The 17,899-nt window shown below is 35.7% G+C and overlaps 2 protein-coding genes across 5 annotated transcripts in view; one reads left to right on the forward strand and one right to left on the reverse strand.

Annotated features, from left to right (window-relative positions):
- TrissinR (Trissin receptor) overlaps positions 1–17,899 on the forward strand; it is a 77,707-nt gene that overhangs the window by 50,811 nt on the left and 8,997 nt on the right. For all 3 annotated transcript variants that reach the window (XM_070209123.1, XM_015172525.3, XM_002051442.4), the window contains 3 exons: positions 7,453–8,189; positions 12,675–12,819; positions 14,691–14,850. In XM_070209123.1, the coding sequence (XP_070065224.1) occupies positions 7,481–8,189; positions 12,675–12,819; positions 14,691–14,850 (1,014 nt within the window). In that variant the 5' untranslated portion in view covers positions 7,453–7,480. The remainder of the gene's footprint in view (positions 1–7,452; positions 8,190–12,674; positions 12,820–14,690; positions 14,851–17,899) is intronic.
- Positions 15,827–17,554, reverse strand: LOC26530546 (fibrinogen-like protein 1). Of its 2 annotated transcripts, none has more exons than XM_015173338.3 (3): positions 17,319–17,554; positions 16,174–17,041; positions 15,827–16,111 (listed from the first exon to the last, which is right to left on the reverse strand). In XM_015173338.3, exons 1-3 carry the CDS (start codon positions 17,458–17,460, stop codon positions 15,967–15,969), a joined length of 1,155 nt encoding a protein of 384 aa, XP_015028824.1. In that variant the 5' UTR covers positions 17,461–17,554; the 3' UTR covers positions 15,827–15,966. The 2 variants fall into 2 exon arrangements, with proteins under 2 accessions (XP_015028824.1, XP_015028825.1); XM_015173339.3 differs by having other exon boundaries at positions 17,241–17,552.

Consider the following 17,899-nt stretch of genomic DNA (forward strand, 5'->3'; position numbering starts at 1 on the left):
CATTAATGCTTAAAAAAAAATTGATTATCCTAGAATTATTAAGATGTTTTGAACAATAAAGAGTAAAAAAGTTTGCATCAAGCCTGCTAAACAAATCCGCATGACCTTAAAATTAAATGAGAATTGGCGATAAAGACGTTTGCCAATTGCCGTATGATATTTGAGCCATATCAATTGCATTGGCGCCCATAAATATGCAACACGATCTACGTTTGACAATCGGCGCTGGCGTTTGGCGATTCGAATGCACAAATTGGTCGGTGGCAGGTTGTTACTGCTTTCGCTGGCCTTGGAAAGTTGTTCCCGGAATAAATGGCCAGCCAATAGCTAAAGCAATGGCAGTTGCACGTGCCACATGCAACGCATTGTTGCCACACGCAAACTGCAACTTCTGCTGCTGCATACTTTTTAATTTCAGGGTTCAAGGTCAAAAGTGTATCTATTATCTCGTATCTATTTTTCTCTTACTGTAAGCCTTGCCCGGCTGATGGGTGTCGTTGCGGCAGCTTTTAAGCAGCTTACAGGACAGCACAACAACATCGAATGTCAAAAGCATAAATATCTTATGCTAAGAAGCCTAAAAGGCAAGAATATACGCATTGAATGGTATTTGAAAGCGCCTACAAAAGCGCATAATATTAGCAAATTATAATTTTTGTTAAGCTATATATAATACATTAATAAAAGCGTTTGTCCTGATTGACTCACTGATTGAAATAATGCAAGTCCTCAGCCGTAACCACCTCGACTTTCAAAAGTGGCAACAAATCTGAAAAACATTTACAACAATAAAATTTCATGAGGCTCTGCACCAAGCTGAAAGCTACTTTAAATTGTTACATTTGTTTATTAATGATTTTGTTTACAAAGATTTAATTAGAAACAAACGAACAAATAATGTTCAAATTTGTCAATAATAATTTTAATGTTTCTCCTTTTTAGTTAATTTTAAATTTTAGTCTCATGAGTCAGTTTAGCTAAATCATGATATTCATACATTCAATAGGCAAACGAGAGAGTTATTTACGAAACTTTTTTCTACTTTTAGACGAACACTTTGTAGAATTGTATTCCAACATGATTTAGAGCTGATTTTATTTAGGTGCCCAGATAGAACTTTTTTTTAACAAATGAATGCAGTCGAGCTACAAATAGCCACACACACCGAGTGTATCTGAAACCCCTTTTTGGTTGCCAAGAATTGCATTACATTTTGGCTACCAAGCCAAAAACCCGGCAACATAAATCAAAGCCATCATGAAGAGCCGCCACCCTCACTGTGCAGTCTGAACTGCATTTTTCCGAGTCGAGTTTTGCCCTTTGCTCACACATGTCTGGTTCCATTTTCCTTCATCGTGTTTTTTTTTTTTATTTTTTTGTATTTTGTGGGACAACATATTTCACCTTATGCACAGAGAGAACACTCAATTACCACTTAATGTCCGTACTTCAGCACAATTTACGCAAACATGACGTAGCCAAAAAAAAATATATATATATATATATATATGTAGGGAGCAGTGGGAGATACGACTATGGCAGGCAACTGGGTGCAACAACAACATCAACTGGAAAACATTTTGTTACAATTTGTAACGAGTTTTTTTTATTTTCTGTTATCGGGCACAAGAAAATTGCCCAACTTGTTCTCGATTTGGATTAGAGTTTTCGCGTGATTTTCGAGCATTAAGAGTCAACACAATTACAGTAAATATTGGCCAAGTGGAAAGTGAAACAAGCTTTGTGACGTCCAAAATAGGTATATTTCATATGCGCTTTATTTGCTTGCAAGGCACTTGGCTACAATAAGAAGAGCTTTTAATTAAGTTACTTACTAACAATGTTCCCTTAAGAGAGGTATTATAATTGTTTTGAAATAAATAAATACATTTTTCATTAAATAGTCAAGTTCAAGTTCAATAAATGTTAAGTCAAATTAATTAAGTTATGTTCTCCAACACTTTTGACACTAATGATTAACTTATTTACACTGCTACCGAAACAATGTCAAAGTAAAATTATGGAATATTTGATATTGTTTTTAAAGACATTGTTGAGCCATAAATAAATAAATAACACATACTTCAATATGCTGGGGATTAGTTATATTCCATTAGTTATCAGTTTTCACTGTGCACACACAAAAACTGTCTTAAGCTTTTGATTTAAACTGTGCTTGTTTTTTGCATTGTGGCCATTGATGGTGCTTGTCATTTGTTGGGCAGCGTTTAAAATACGCCACTCCCCCCATAATCCGCACCCATCACGCTTTTACTTAAGCCGCAAATTCGCTTGACTTATGTACACATCGCAGTCCTCTTAGCTGCATATCGGCTGCATGGTTGGGGTTTTAATTGTGCTTGCAGCTGCTTTTTAATTAAATCAGAATAGGGGAAATCAATTTGGCTGGCTTAAGTCTAGCGAATGTCAGCTTTCATTTGCCAGACAGCCTTAGTTGCCAGGCATACAACATGAAAGCAACCCCTCCACCCGACCCGCTTGACTCATTAAGGCGTCAAACAATTTCCCCCCGATGGAAGTTTTCGTCATTGCCACCAAGGCTCACAGACCAACTATTTTGTTAAGCCAGGTGCTTAGACTGCAGCTCGAGTAGCTGTCAGTGGCATCCTTGAGGCATCTCTGAGAATTCTGGCATTAAATCCCAAGCACTTGACAATTCCCTTTGGTTTAGTTTAGTTTCACAAATTTGCCATTTGTTGCTGTCACACAACTTTCGTAAAACCACTTTGAAATGTTTTTTTTTTCTTCTGCTAGCTCGAGAAATTAGTTAATGGCGCTCGCTCTAGCATTTGGTGCGCCTCTTTGCCCACACACAAATTTTTAGCATTTGCTATCATAATAATATCAAACCCATTGAAAAAACAACCGTTTTTTTAGCTCATACACGTGGGCAAACAATTTGCAGCTGAAAAACATTAGTCGAGCAGAATTTCGACATTTTAGCTAATGACAAAACAAGCGCACAGATAAATATGCCAGATATATTTGCTGATGGCTATACAAGATACTGAACTAAACATATATAAAGACGACTTCAGTTACAGCTTTATATATATATATCTATATATCTATCTATATCTATATATTACAGATATTATTTATATAGTTATCTAAACATTTAGAGATACTCAGATAAAGATGCGTAATAATAAAATATAAAAAAATGTGTTACTAATTTCACTTCATACTTTAAATAATTATGAGCTTATATGAAATTCCAACACTTCAAACAATCAAAATTTATAATTGGGGCATAATTTTGTGAAATGCTCTTTAATAGGATTTTTGGGAATTATTTTCCATATTGATTTATTTATACTAAAGCGCATTACCTTAATTCTAATTACTATAAACGGATAATTAGAGTAAGAAATTTCAGTTGCAAGTGGCAACTAATTTTTTCCAGAAAACAATATAGCAATTTATTCTTATTATTTACAATTTGTACCAACTTTCACCAACAGATAAATAATTAAAAAAAAATATGTCAATTTCAAAGGAAACAACTAAAAATTGATTTCGTGTGATTATCTTCACTCATAACGAAGGCTTACGATTTTTTTTCATCATGCTGCTCGACAGCCTGCATACAAAAGCACAATTAGGCAGCGAATTGCCAGGCTTGTTTTTCATATATATTTTTTTAATAGCTAACAATTTCATGATTACAGAAATGCAAAGGAAAAACGAGTGAAAACCGCAACAAAAAAAAAATACAACAGGCTAAAAACTCAATAATTTTGTAACAGGTGTATACTAAGTTTTATATAAAAGCCCTTTTTGTGTGTCTACTAAATAAAACACATAATAAAATTTCTTGCTTTTTTTGTTATTATATTAAGCAGCTTATTTAAAGAGTTTTAAAATACATCATTCATAATAATTTAATAAATTTATATTTTTCGCAATAGCTTGTAATAAAAAATAAACTTGTTTAACAAGTATTTTACATTAGATTTATAGTTATATTCATTTGTAGCTTTATCCTATAAAAAAAATATATATAATATATGTAGGGTGTTTACTTTTGTGCACTCCAAATATTTATTTTCGTTGGCAAGCTTTTTATATAAAAAAAAATATCCCATTTGAAGGGTACACAAGTGAATATTTTGTACGACTCTTGATGTGAAGTCTGAAGGGTGTGAAGTGTCTGCTGTGTAGCAGGAAGTACGATGGCTTTTTATGCTGTTGCATAACAAGCTGCATGTGGCAAGCTGCTAGTTGTTGCAGTAGTATGCAGGAAATGGCATTAGGCTGTTGTGTTGTGTTTGTGTGTGTGTTACAAACCTACACCTGGCGTGGAAATTCGAGCTCAAGCAGCATGTAATATCACTTAGAGGCAAACTAATCCCAATGCCTGCCACAGTCACAGTCGCTGCCACTGACATCGCCAGCAGCAGTCGTGACTCCGCACTAAGCCCAAACAACTGTCGCAGCAGGCACTTGCAACTGGAGCTGAGTGAACGTTTAACTTGACCTTCCATACCCCACTGTCGAACCGCTGCATTTGACATTAGTTGACAGTTTTGGCAGCATGGTGTCGGAAAGGGGTATGTTTGTGTAGGGACTGGCAAGGGCAGGCGGTTCGAATTTGTCGGTTCAGTTTAAGCCAAACATTGATGAACAAACTGCCGCTATTCGGTATCAGAATGCTTATTAGATGCCAATGGCAGCTGTGGCAAACAGATACCCAGAATACCAGCATGTTGTAATCCACGTCTTTGGCAGGGGATAAACAAAAGGCATTGCATAAGGTAATAAGTACTTGGCATGTCGCATTGGTAAGGCAAGTGCTTACTCTACTCTATAAATATGGATAGCATTCATACAGGGTATTTGATCGGATTATGTTTGAATAGGCTCAGCGTACTCAATATGATCTATTGGAGCAATGCTTTCCTTGGCCAACTACTCAATCGGCAAATAATCAACTGGAATTGCAAAGAGATAGATAGACAATTATGACAACTAATTTAAATGACTTCTTTTAATTTTAAATTAAGAATAAGATTAAGTTAGTTGGTCCAAATATTATACACATAAAGTTAACAGAACTCTTTGTTTCCAAAGTTTGAATAAGCAAGTGGGTAATAATAATAATAATAAACATAATATTATTAGTTATAATATTAAGAAGAATAGCACTAATAATACTAATATTAAAATGTATTATAATAATATTAATAACAATAATAATAATAAACTTCTTATTAGTTTAAAGTACATAAATTAAAGGACTTGGTTAATGCCTTCACATATTTAATGATATAAAATGTGTTCCCGAAATCCCAAGAAATAATTGGAATGCATTCAGCCAATGCGAGGGCTGTTCAGGGAGTTCAAGCGGCTTCATTGTTAGCCGCATTTTGCTTTGTCGGCCTCATTAATTATAATTTCTGGCAATTAAGTGTTGCCTTTAATTGCAGTTCTTGCTGTTTGACCCACATTCTGCTATTGGCAGTCGTAGACACATCGAGGCAACTTTTTGTGCAGCCGACAAGGTGCAATCTTGGATGATGGGCTGAGTGTGGGGGGCAGATGGCTGCACTTGTTGGTGTAAAGCTGAAAACTTTGTTAGGAACGCTTCGCTCTGTATTTGATTGCCACTCCGGGCCATTGTTTTGTTTATGTTTTTCCATTGGGTGTTGTTGTTGTTGTTATTGTTTTTTGTTTGTTTGTGCTTTGATTTTGCCTCTTGCCTTTAATCGAGCGAAAGCACAAAACTTTGAATAACATTTATGAGTTTTTATTCGGTGCGAGAGTTGTGGTGCAGCTTATGGGTGTTTCCTTTGAGTTTTTGGATAAGCGGCTTAATTGATGATAATACATATCACAAATAATGTCTGTTTTTTAAGATTCAATATAATTTCAAAGTTGATCTGTCAAAACATTTCAAGATTTCTTATTTTATTGTTGGAAATGTGAAATGTTCAGATAAATATTAATATCCACAGGTTGCAACGCAAACGCAGCTTTTATTATTATTATAAAGTTTCTTTTCTTTTGTCTTACTATCTGTCCAGCTTAAATATATCTTTTTAATAAAGCTTAATGTGTATAGCTTTAAGCAGCGCTGCTAGCTGCATATCAGAATTGAGTGCTTGCAATTAAATTACAAATTAAAATATCGCCTGAAAGGGCTTACAAATATTTGAGATATTTCATTTACAAATGTACGCATATTTCAAAGCAATATAACTTTCTCATTCTGCACATTTGGTGCTCAGCACACTTTTTTTCAGAAATTTTAATATGCAACACGTTGCGCTGCTAATTATGTGAGTGCAGAAAGTGCAGGTTGTTCTTTCCCCTTCACTTCCCCCTTTACACATCACTTTCAACTCATATGTCGCCGAGCAGGATGCTTTGATTATTGCCCATTTCAGTGTTTGTTCCCCTTTGTGTACGTGTTGTAATTAATAAGGACTCGTGTTATTTTGTACTCCTATGTGGAGACACACAGGCACACACACAAAAGACCAGCAAATATAGCTATCAAGTAATTAAAGCCCCGTTGAATCGTCATGCGCTTCAAACACGCACGACTCGGTACTTTACAACTTTACGTCCAATGTTAATATTTTGCTTTCAAAACAGTCCAAAAAAGGACAATAGTAAAAATTATCACATACGCATTTGACAGTTGGATTTTACTTTTATGGGTAGTTTAAATACAAAAGCTAAATTAGCTGTTAATAAATATAACTAATGCGTGTGAACTAGGTATATACCCTGTATTTAGTTATTATATTATTGGCAAAGTTATAGAATTTTATTATACGAACAAAATACACTCAATATAAATAATAATTATTATTATAAATATACATTTCATTATTACACACATTTATTTGATTATTCTATTTAATTAACTAAGGGTTATTCTAATTTATATTTTATAGCTCAGTAAAGGGTATCTGTTAGTTTATCTCTGGCTGTTTTTGTATCCTTTATGTTCTATATAATAAAAAACATTTGCGCTTTTGACACCCTTCAGTTCTGCGTAAATATTAAAATTGTAATCGCTTATAATATTTTTATTTACTTATAAAAATTCAATTAAATTTCCGACTAAAATGGCATTCAGCTTAAAATTAAAATGACAAATTATAAGACGTGTGTGTGTTTTCAAGCATAGGGTATCTTCAAGTCAGCGTACTTAATTAAACTTTAATTAAATATGTCTGAAAACAATATCCACAGCATAATTATCTCTCAGCATAAATTAAATTATATTTCCGGCTAAAATGCTTGAAATGAAAGTTTCTTATAAAACGTTAATTTTCAGGTGCTTCAGTTCATTTTAATTATAAATAAGTGCTACACGGTTTCGGTGCCTTTCGCTGGCAACTGATTACCGCTCACTTTGCATCCACTTATTCATCTCTTTCTCTCAACTGCTCTCTCTCTCCCTCTCTCTGCTTGCAGCTGCAACGCATTATTAGTTGTTAGCATTATGAGCGTTCATAGCCTGCAGGGGATGTCGACATCGACTGCAGCCTTGCCAACATCGTGCTGGCAGAGGCAGCGGCAGCGGCTACGACGCCGGCGTCAACAGGAAACGGAAGCAGCGTCGCACAGACGAGCTCATAAACAAATGCGTCGCACTGGCAGCGCCAACATATCAGCAGCTTATGAAGATAATGATGACAACAACAACAACAACAACAACAACTACAACAACAACAACAACAACAACAACAACAGCAAGGCCAGCAAAAGCCCCACTACAACTACAAATTATAGCATTTCCGGCTTACCAGATTGCCAACAACAAAAAACGGAACAAAGCACCCATCATAAGCTAACAACTAGCATACACCCGCGCGCTTTGCCATGGCTCTTTCTGTCACCGCTCCTGCTGCTCGTACTCTTAGTTGACCGCTCTTTGTCAACGGCTGGAAATTACTCGAGCCTGGCACTCAATGAGAGCGGCATCGAAAGCACATTACCCATTAATGCGACAACAGCCATATTAGCAACAGCCGCGCCAACCGGCGGCAGCGGAGCAGCGACCACAGCTCTGGCACTGAGCGAGCCGACCACCACCGAGCAGGCGGATGAGGAGGATGCTGAAAATAGCAGCGAATATGTTTTCGATCGCACCGATGTGCGAATCATATTCATTACGCTATATACGATTGTCTTCTGCTGTTGCTTTTTCGGTAAGTACGCATTGTTGTGACACATTCGGATGTATACAAATGAATTACTTCTTTTTGACTATTTACTGCAAGACATAGTTGCTTAAATTCCAGTATTTTAAATAAGTGCATTAACTACCTCCTTCTTTCAGTAGCTTTGGCTCCTTTTAGTTGCTTACAATTCCCAAATGGTTATAGCCTCGGAATGAAGACAAAGCCTATCTAGAGTCGATAACAAAGTTAATGACATATCTAATGACAGCTTATGATAAAACCTGGAGGTTATTGAAAGAATTATACAGACAGGCAGCTCACATTACGTTTTCAGGTCGATTTCATAAACTCTTGTTGCTTGTCGAAGAATATTTCAAATTAAACCCTATAAATATCTGAAACGTATTTCTCAAATAATAAACCTTATAATTAGTAGCAGTTTTTAGTCACAAATAATAATGAAATCTTATACCTTACATTCGGGGCTGGCTGTGGCTCAAATAAACTCCAAGGCTAATATTAGCTTTGTCCATAGACTCTCACCTTCTAACTCAGTTGGCTGTTACCTTTCATTTTGTCAGTATCCAAGCCAACAAAAGCAAATTGGCCAGCTCATGGTTCTGTCATTGATATATTATTATAGTTATATATATTATTTAGTTGCCTTTTGTCTTCCTGTTTGTATAGTATCTCTCTTTCTCTCTTTTCCCCTCTCTCTTTTATCTCTTGGTGTCCATGTTAACTGCACACTTGCCAATTACTCAGTGCTGCTGCTGGCCATAAAAAATGGCTACAGATGTGGCTAAAGAATAAAGGACTTCTTTGTGGCTTGACCACTTGACCGACTCTGAGCTTGTGGTTTTGCGGTTCTTTATTCTCAGTTCATAAGTTAAAAGTTGTTGATGTTGCGGTTGTGCGGCCTGCAAATCTATCGCCATTTAATGCAAATAACGGCAAATGTAGAGCTGTAGCACATATCTTAAATTCTGCTTTTCTATTTTTTGATCAATTTATGCATTAAAATCTTTAAATAGAAACTATTTGTGCAAGGGATTTACGCAATTTTATGATACATCAAATCATATAAATATATATTGTTGACGCTGTCCACAAAATGTTTTCTAAACATCGGATCCAATCGTCAAACGCACACATCAGCTGTACAAATTTATATTCATCTTTTACATCAAGAGAAATATTTATATTTAAGCTGTCGTGAGGGCATATAATAAGCGGCATCGCACGGTTAATTGTTCCTTTTTTGAACATATGTTTATTTAAATTGTGGCTAAGTTAATTCAAAAAAGCTTAAAAGCAAATGCAATGCCATTAAATTAAGCGTTTTGTTTGACAATGCGACAACTACTGTAAATGGTTGCCAGGCTGCAGCGACCCCGGGGGTACAGCAATTAGTGGCAACTGGCAAATACACACACAAACACACACACACACACACACACACACTGACGCCTATCGGAATGTAAAACAACGCGGCTAAAGGACAATAAAGTGTCGTGTCATCGCATGAACAAAAACAATGCGTGCTATGGATATGGCTGCAACTTGCAAATTGCATGGCCTAATGTTTTAATGATGGGCACACTCAAAGCCCTCACGCACCCAACTGTCCCCTCCACAGACAAACTTTATCCAAATGTTTTTGGTAGCTGTAGAAGCAGCGAAAATGCTTTCATTCAAATCCAAGCCAAAAAAGATAAAGTCGAAAACCAGCCGAAAAACATAAATTCCAACAAGCAGTTAGCGCGACATAATTATTGCTGTTACGCAGCATTGCTGGCGCTAAAATTTTCAAATGAAACGCGCCAGATCAACCAAATGCCTATTGAGTAATTTATGCAATCAATTATAATGAGCTGTCACACGAGGCGTATACGCGATTTCCCGACAAGCCCGTTCGTGTTTTCTACTTTACAAATTATTTATTTAACTTGCATTAAATTGCATTCAAAATTAGGTTGGTCAAGCTGAGGATTTCAATTAAATTCGCTTATTTTGTATAAAATACTTTATTTGTGTTTATACCACATTTTTAAATTTCCGAAATTGAAAAATATTAAAATCTATTCTATTATAAGAAAAAAAAATTTGTTGTATCAGCTCACATTTTGTTTTTGAATAGTTCAACTCGGAGTATTTTTGAACAGACTTTGATAGTTTCTATGTTCACAGCTGCAGAGATGCTAGAAGGTCTTTATTTTTTTTATTCATATATTTGATGTATTAATACAGTTTTAAATCGTTTATTGCACCGACTGCAAAGGCCTTCTCTTGCTAACAATTTCAAGCTCCCAGGTCTTCGATTTTCCATTTCTTAATAGGGACTCCTAACATTCCTTTATTTGAATATAAAATGCACAGCAGGAAATATTAGCGTCTTCCCTTCCCGTCTAACATTTTCTGGAAGTGTACTTGAAGGAATTGGTTTGCAACATGCTGTAACAACTCGACACTGACACATATGCACACACACACATCCACACACACATGCTGACAAGCACACGCTCGCAACAAAACACAACCCGCTGCTAGCGAAACACACATCAACCTAGGCAACAATATTTAATAGTCCGAAACGCAGTGGGCCAACAATTGTGGCCAGAATTGGCTGGTAATTTGAACCCTGAAGGCCAAGGCCAAGGCCAACGCAAAGTGTTAGCAACTGCGGTTAAAGGCATACGAATCGTATCTCAGTCACCAAGGCTGCCAGAGCTGTAGGAAGCCCATAACTGGATATTAAATAACAATATGTTATATAATTAAATGCACTTGATGCGTCACAACATTTTGAATTATGTTACTTTATGCAACCACTGCAGTAGAAATGTCCTCTAATAATATTATTTGTAATATTCAATATTTGCCTCCCTTTCTCTCTCACTCTTTGTGTGACTCGCTCGCTCACACTTGCTGTGCACACATTGCGGTTTGGCGTGCACTCGAATTGAAAAATGTAAACAATTACAAATATAATGTAAATTTGAAACAATTTGCGACTAGTTGAAACACCCGCTGCTACTCGTAATAGCAGAAAACATTAATTAGAGCTCAGCCAAAAGTCCATAAATTTTCCCAAATATATATTTGCCGAATATATGCATTGCCCTCAATCTCATAAACCAACAACAGCAACCAGACACAAAATATTTTATATATATATTTATGTTCATTTTTTTTTCTTTTCATTATGGCCTCAAATATATGTAATAATTATTTGTTGGCACACACATGACAAGCACAAAAAAATAAAAGAATAAAACAAAATGTTTTTCAGCCGAAACTTTTTTAATTACTTCAAACAATTCCGAACTCACAGCGGAACAAAGCCGTACAAAATATTCTCAAGGCTGAGTACCCAGCCCGACCCCTTAACTGAAGGGTTATCCAAATGTAAAGAAGGGACTAATAAAGGCCGTGCCGGAAATCCGCTTGATACATGTGCTGCAAAGTTTTACTGTTTGCGCTCGTTTCATTTGTTCAAATATACAAGAAAATGTGAAAATTATATTGCAAAAGAGGAAGTATTAAGAAACACCCAAAATTTAACAGCTAATGTTAATTCATATATGCTTATATGTTTTCTCTTAAAGTTTGCTTTTTAGTTGGTTTTTTGTGGCAAATGCCGACAAATCAGTTCTGCAATGTTCTATCGTGAATTTAGGTACAGTTGTACCATAATCTGCTTTGGTTGAAGACCAATGGTATTTGTGTTCAACAAGCTTAAGACACCTTAAGAAACCTTAAATTGATTAAAAGCTGTATGCTAGAGTGATGCAGGCGTAAATGCATTTAGTATGACAAGTTGTAAATTAAACACCTTCAAATAGTATACATGATTGTGATTATCGACAATAGATAAGCTTAGGACATCTTCTAGTCAAATACTCAGTGTCTGCGGATGGCATAAACATATGAAATGAGCACAAATTTAGACCTTTTTCACACCAATAATCTGGTGAGTCTGACAGAGTTGGACATCTGGGCAATTAGCTCAACTGTCTGCACATTCTATTCAATTGTTAGCCACATATCATAGGCCCTTGGCTGCTGTCACTTAAATCCACTTGGCAGGGTTTTCATTTAATTAAGGCTAACAGACATCGAGATGGCAACACACACACACACACACATACAGGCACACACATTGCGATAGATGTGGCCTGAACAAAACCCCTAATTAAAATAAACTTTCAACGCAACGTTAAACCCAACGTCGAGGGAATGCGACGAAAATTCTCAACCAGAATGTGTATACTTCCAGCTGAAAGTTATTGCCCCCAGTGCACGCAGCCAGGCATTGAGTAAAACATTCTGCCCTACTATGAAATGAGAGCTTGTCGAGGAGCTGGGCTTGTCGCCTGGCTTGCCAAAATATTTTGTTAACATTTTTAATATCTCCCAGTTGGCTTCGGCTTTTGTTTTGCAATTGTTGCAAAAACTTAATTGACATTTTGATATCTGTTATTCTTAATCTACTTCTTCTACTGCTTGCAGGCAATCTACTTGTGATATTGGTGGTCACTCTGTCGCGTCGTCTGCGCTCTATAACCAACTTTTTCTTGGCCAACTTGGCATTTGCTGACTTTTGTGTGGGTCTCTTCTGTGTTATGCAGAATCTCTCCATTTATCTTATAGACAGGTAAGTCAAAAAGCCAACACACATTTAATGCCGCGCCTGTGCTTATTCAGCTTCTTCGGTGTTTATTTTCCGTGCTTTAAGATATTTTCTGCGCATAAAGCATTAAACAGTAAATTATTCTTGACTTGTTTATGTTTTGTGAGAGCCACAGCAGTCTCTAGCTCCTATAAGCTTCGAGATATGCTCTATAAATAAAACTTCACCTTGATTATTATCAATTTAATGGAAGCGATGCGAATTATCGAGGACTTTAAATAAGTTTGAAACTTAAATCACGCTTTTAGTCCTTCATCCTGAATGCACTTTTTATATTGATTATAGTTAATCAAATGTGTATGAGCAGGGTATCTTTTAATTCATCACTCCCAAGTGGAACATAAAGAGTTTATTTTTATTTGTTTTCTGGCTATTTATCTGGCATTTGATTTGTTGTTACTATTTTGTTATTTTGTATTGCGGCTCGTTTGCGCTCGAGACGAATAAGTCAATAATCAGCCGAGAGCAAATAATAAACAATGACAAGCGAATATACATTTTGCACATATATCATTAGAATTTTATTTTGAGTATTTGTGTGTCGGAATTTTCCAAAATCAAATAACATAAATCATACATCCAAATTTATTGACGCTCTAATGCAAAATACATTTCATTGCAATTTTTCAGGGACTTTATGAATTTATTTACTTTTAGTTGTCTCACATTTAATCAAAATAAATATTTAACATAACATGCGAATATTAGATATTGAATTATGGAAAATATATATAAAATAAATATTATATTTAGGCATTTATTTGCGCCATATGAAATTTGTGTTATTAGCTTAAGAGCTTGCTCTCATTCATTTTGTTTAAAGAAAAACTTGTGTAAAAACCGCATTTAAAATTAATTTGACCAGCAGCTGTCAACCAATTATCATATGAAAAGGTCAATTATATTATGGCCACATAATATTGTCGATTTATGCACAGCTTGGTCCCTTTTCGTAATTGGATATGCTGAGTGGTGTGAAAATTTAGTCAAATATTTAAATATGTTGATCCTAGTTATTGGCGTGGCTCATCAAAAAGTTGGCATAATTCATTTGCATAGTTATTTATTTATAAATGTTGATACTGGACATAATAAATGATTGATTGGGTTGTCCAGCTGTGGTGATATATGCAAATTATGATTAAATAATTTATTAAATGTATATACCGCAACAAAATATGTCAGGCAACTGTTAGGCACAGCTACCATTGGATACACTTTAATATTAAGGCTTAATGTATTTATCACATTTCAAAGCAACTCTTCATATTGAATTGTGAAATGAAATCCCAGCCTTTACGGACCAAATACTTTTAAGGCTCACTCATGCTTCTAATGCAGGTTTAAGTATCTCAAGATTTTTATATCATTCTCAAAAGACTTCATCAAATGCCTGCATTTTAATATCATGGACAAAAAAGCAAAGAAAATACATGAAAAACGTGTCACGTATATCGAACAACAAAAGTACATCAATTTCCTCTTCCGGCAGAGCCTTTAACAACACCCTCTCCCCCTACCTTCTCAACACTCCTGTCAGAGCCGCAGGTCGCACAAAATAGAATTACTTGTTAATCCTCAAGCACAATGAGCCCAAGGCTTTAATTTCAGACCGAGAAATGCAATAATAAAAATAAAGGCCAAGTGCGAAAATCTCCGGCAACCTCTAGTAAAAACGACACCTTAATGTGGCATTACTTTTTCCGACATCTCAAATAGAATTTGTGTTGGCAGCTTTTTCGCTCGTTTACATTAGATTATGTCTCGAAATTTGAGGAGAAAAATAAGATGTTTCAAAATGTTTATATTCACATTATTTTTGCAATTCTTTTCAGCTGGGTCTTTGGCGAGTTCCTATGCCGCATGTATCAATTTGTGCACTCGCTCAGCTATACGGCATCCATTTTCATCCTAGTCGTTATCTGTATGGAGCGTTACTTTGCTATTGTACATCCAATAACCTGCAAACAAATTTTAACAGCTGCACGTTTAAGGGTAAGTCATCGATCAAAATCGATTTCTAGCACAATTCTTGGAGACAATGTGCTTATAATATAAATGTTAGAGAAACTCAAACTAATAATCCCGTTTATCATACTTAGATTAAGTTAGTTTCACTTGTCTGATAGTTTTTCCAGTTCCATTCCCAGATCGAAAACTATCGTTTACTATGGCTTGGATATAAGACAGCTACTTTAGTTCCTTACTATTAATCGATTTCCAACAGCATTTCTTGATATAAAGTACATTGAATTAACAGTTAATGAGGATCTCTTATACCATATCTTTATATTCTGACATTTTCATGGAAATAAGTTATAACTATTATTATTTCTTAAAGCACTGTGTAACCCAAAAAAGTATTTCCAATGTTACACCTAAGCGTAGAGTCTTTTGTAGCTGCGTTCTATTTTCTTTTATATGTATTTAACTAGCTGTGCCCATCGCGACTTTGCTGCGTTGTTGCTGAATGCTCTACATGCAAACTTTCAACTCCATTTTGGTGGGCTATGCACATTGAGTACTTAGCCCCTGCCGTTTGGTCTGTAAGTTGACTATCAATCAATCAATCAATCAATCTGTCAATAATTTAGTCAATTAGTCAGGATGAACTCCCTTTTAGACACACAGTTAAAACTTATTGCAAGACTTTTTCTTGCAACTTCTATATTAATAATGGCTAAATAAGTGCAGGAATATATATAATATATATATAATCTATGTATAATATATACATATAAGTGATTATTGTAACTCATTTTAATAGATATAATTCAACAGCTCGAGTTGAAAGAGAAGAATTAAGGGCAGCTATTTTAAATTATTGTGTATAGAAATTAATCAGCTAGTTGAAGCTTGCAGAAGTTGACAGCTTAAGCAACGAACTTGTGTGTAAACAAATTATTCTCTGAAAACGAACGTACTTTAAAGAAATAAATACTAATAATAATAATAATAACAGTGAAGCTCATATTCTTGATATTCTGGAACTGTTTATATTTATTTTGACGCATGCAATTATATGCTTTCATAAATAGCGTATAATAAAATCTGCCGAATATGCATGTTATGTTATATATTTTTCAACAATATAATATTTGCATGTATAGGTTAATTGTTCTCTTCAATTTTAGGGCGTATCATCATTTGAACAGAACTTAGGGACGTGGTATAATCAAATTCCTTCCATATAATGCCCTCCCCATTGTAACCAGCAGGATTATACTCTTTATATTCTCCATTAAGATTGGCAAAACTATGGGTGCAAAAGGGCAATATGTTTAATAGCTTACCGATTGATAAGTTTGGAATACTTACTAATCAAGATTTTTGCATGAATTGAACCACCAACCGCCTTTGAACGCTTTAGCACAGTTTTTTATCCAATAGTTGTCATTGTCGCGGTCGTGGGTACTGAATTTTTGTCCTATATTATATGTCAACGTACGTCCGTTTCCATCGTAATAGCCGCCATTAAATTCGATTTGCTGTAACTCGTAATCCGTATCCTCGCTGCCAACAAGAAATTTGGAAAATGTAATAAATGTAGTCCGAAAAGTGAAGGTCTCCAAAAAAACAAGCAGCTCGTGCGGCTGTGCAGCAGTCATTCGGTGCAGCTTTTCCAAGCCAATAAAGAATTCTCCATTCAAATCGCCAAAGCCATTCCGATAATCGTTCCAGTTTCTATTGAAATTGACGCTGCCATCCAAACGCCGCTGAATCACCGTCCAGCCGGAGCCTTGAAAGCGAGACTCGCAAGGCGCCATAAATGGGCCTACGCCAGGCACATTTAATACCTGAATATCTGAGGAATTGCCAAAGGTAAGGCAGCTAGATGCCGCAAGTGTGTTGATTCGATCCTTGCACTCGGAAAGTTGTTCATCCTTTTGCCTAAGCTTAGCCGCGTCTGCTCTAGCTCTGACCTGTAGGTCAGTTAGCTCAATGTCCTTATTGCTGCAGGTGGTCTTATAGATCGCGATGCTATTATTTAAATACCCTATCTGTTCCCGCTGCTCGTTTAATGCAGCGACATTGCTATCGATCTGCGCCTCGTATGCTGCGATAAGATCTTTTAGTTCCTTCACTTTGGCAGCGTCCGCCATAATCTTGGACCTAAACGCAGCCACCTGTCGCTTCATTTTCGATACGTCCTCGGCTTTAACCTCGCAGTTGACAGCGTCGACATCTAATTTGATTTTAAAAATTTTGAAAATAATCAAATTTTAATAGTTTGGATAAAAAAAATATAAATGATTACATCAACAAGTTAATTAGTTGATTTATATAAAAATGCATTTACAATGTACTACGAGACGAATGTCCTCTACATTAAGAAGTCACATGACATTGCATATGCATAATAGAGCTAAAAGCACTAAAATTACCATCTTTTTCACTGTTGCTCACGTTGAGTTTAACAAGTGGTTCTTCTTGGACTGTCTGATCGTAAGTTTCGGTAATACCTTGTTCATTAACCACAATCATTTCAACTGATTGCGGCTGTTCCTCTTCAGGGATAAATTCCAAATGCGAAAAAGATTTTGAACTAGTTAAGCAAACTTGCCAGGCTAGGCATAAAATGATTATCCCTAATATATATCTCATATCGAAAAATATATATTTATATAAATGTTTATTCACTGGCTGGTAAGGAAATTACAATACGACACAAGCAAATGGTTCTACAGCTTCGGCTGACAAACTTCAACTGATTGATATCAGGCAATGCCAAAGACGAAGAAATGCTCGACGATTGTCGACGTCAGCATTTATTTCACTAAGTAAGAATGCTTGAACAGGAGTTACCCTAAACTCAGAAAAATGACAAAGACATGTCAATTAATAAGCTATGGAGTTTTTTGAAATGACTTCTGGCGTTCTGTTTCCCAAAAATGATAATGCCCGTTATTCACATTTAAGGGAGTACAGGGTATATATGTTTGTGTGCCGTACATTCAGGCTCATGATTCAAAACGATATATTCTCGTGTTTAATCGTGCCTAGGTCTTGCCATGCTTTGTACTCAATACAATAAATAAGCATA

The sequence above is a fragment of the Drosophila virilis genome, chromosome 4 (genome assembly GCF_030788295.1).
Source record: "Drosophila virilis strain 15010-1051.87 chromosome 4, Dvir_AGI_RSII-ME, whole genome shotgun sequence".
NCBI classification, from domain to species: Eukaryota; Metazoa; Arthropoda; class Insecta; order Diptera; family Drosophilidae; genus Drosophila; species Drosophila virilis.

Bases quoted from the DNA above. Each gene is read 5' to 3' on its own strand.
- LOC26530546 (XM_015173339.3), bottom strand. From the start codon at position 17,460: ATGAGATATATATTAGGGATAATCATTTTATGCCTAGCCTGGCAAGTT. The intron at 17,042-17,240 runs GTAATTTTAGTG...AAATCAAATTAG, and splicing joins GAGCAACAGTGAAAAAGATG to ATGTCGACGCTGTCAACTGC. The intron at 16,112-16,173 runs GTAAGTATTCCA...TTGCACCCATAG, and splicing joins TCATGCAAAAATCTTGATTA to TTTTGCCAATCTTAATGGAG.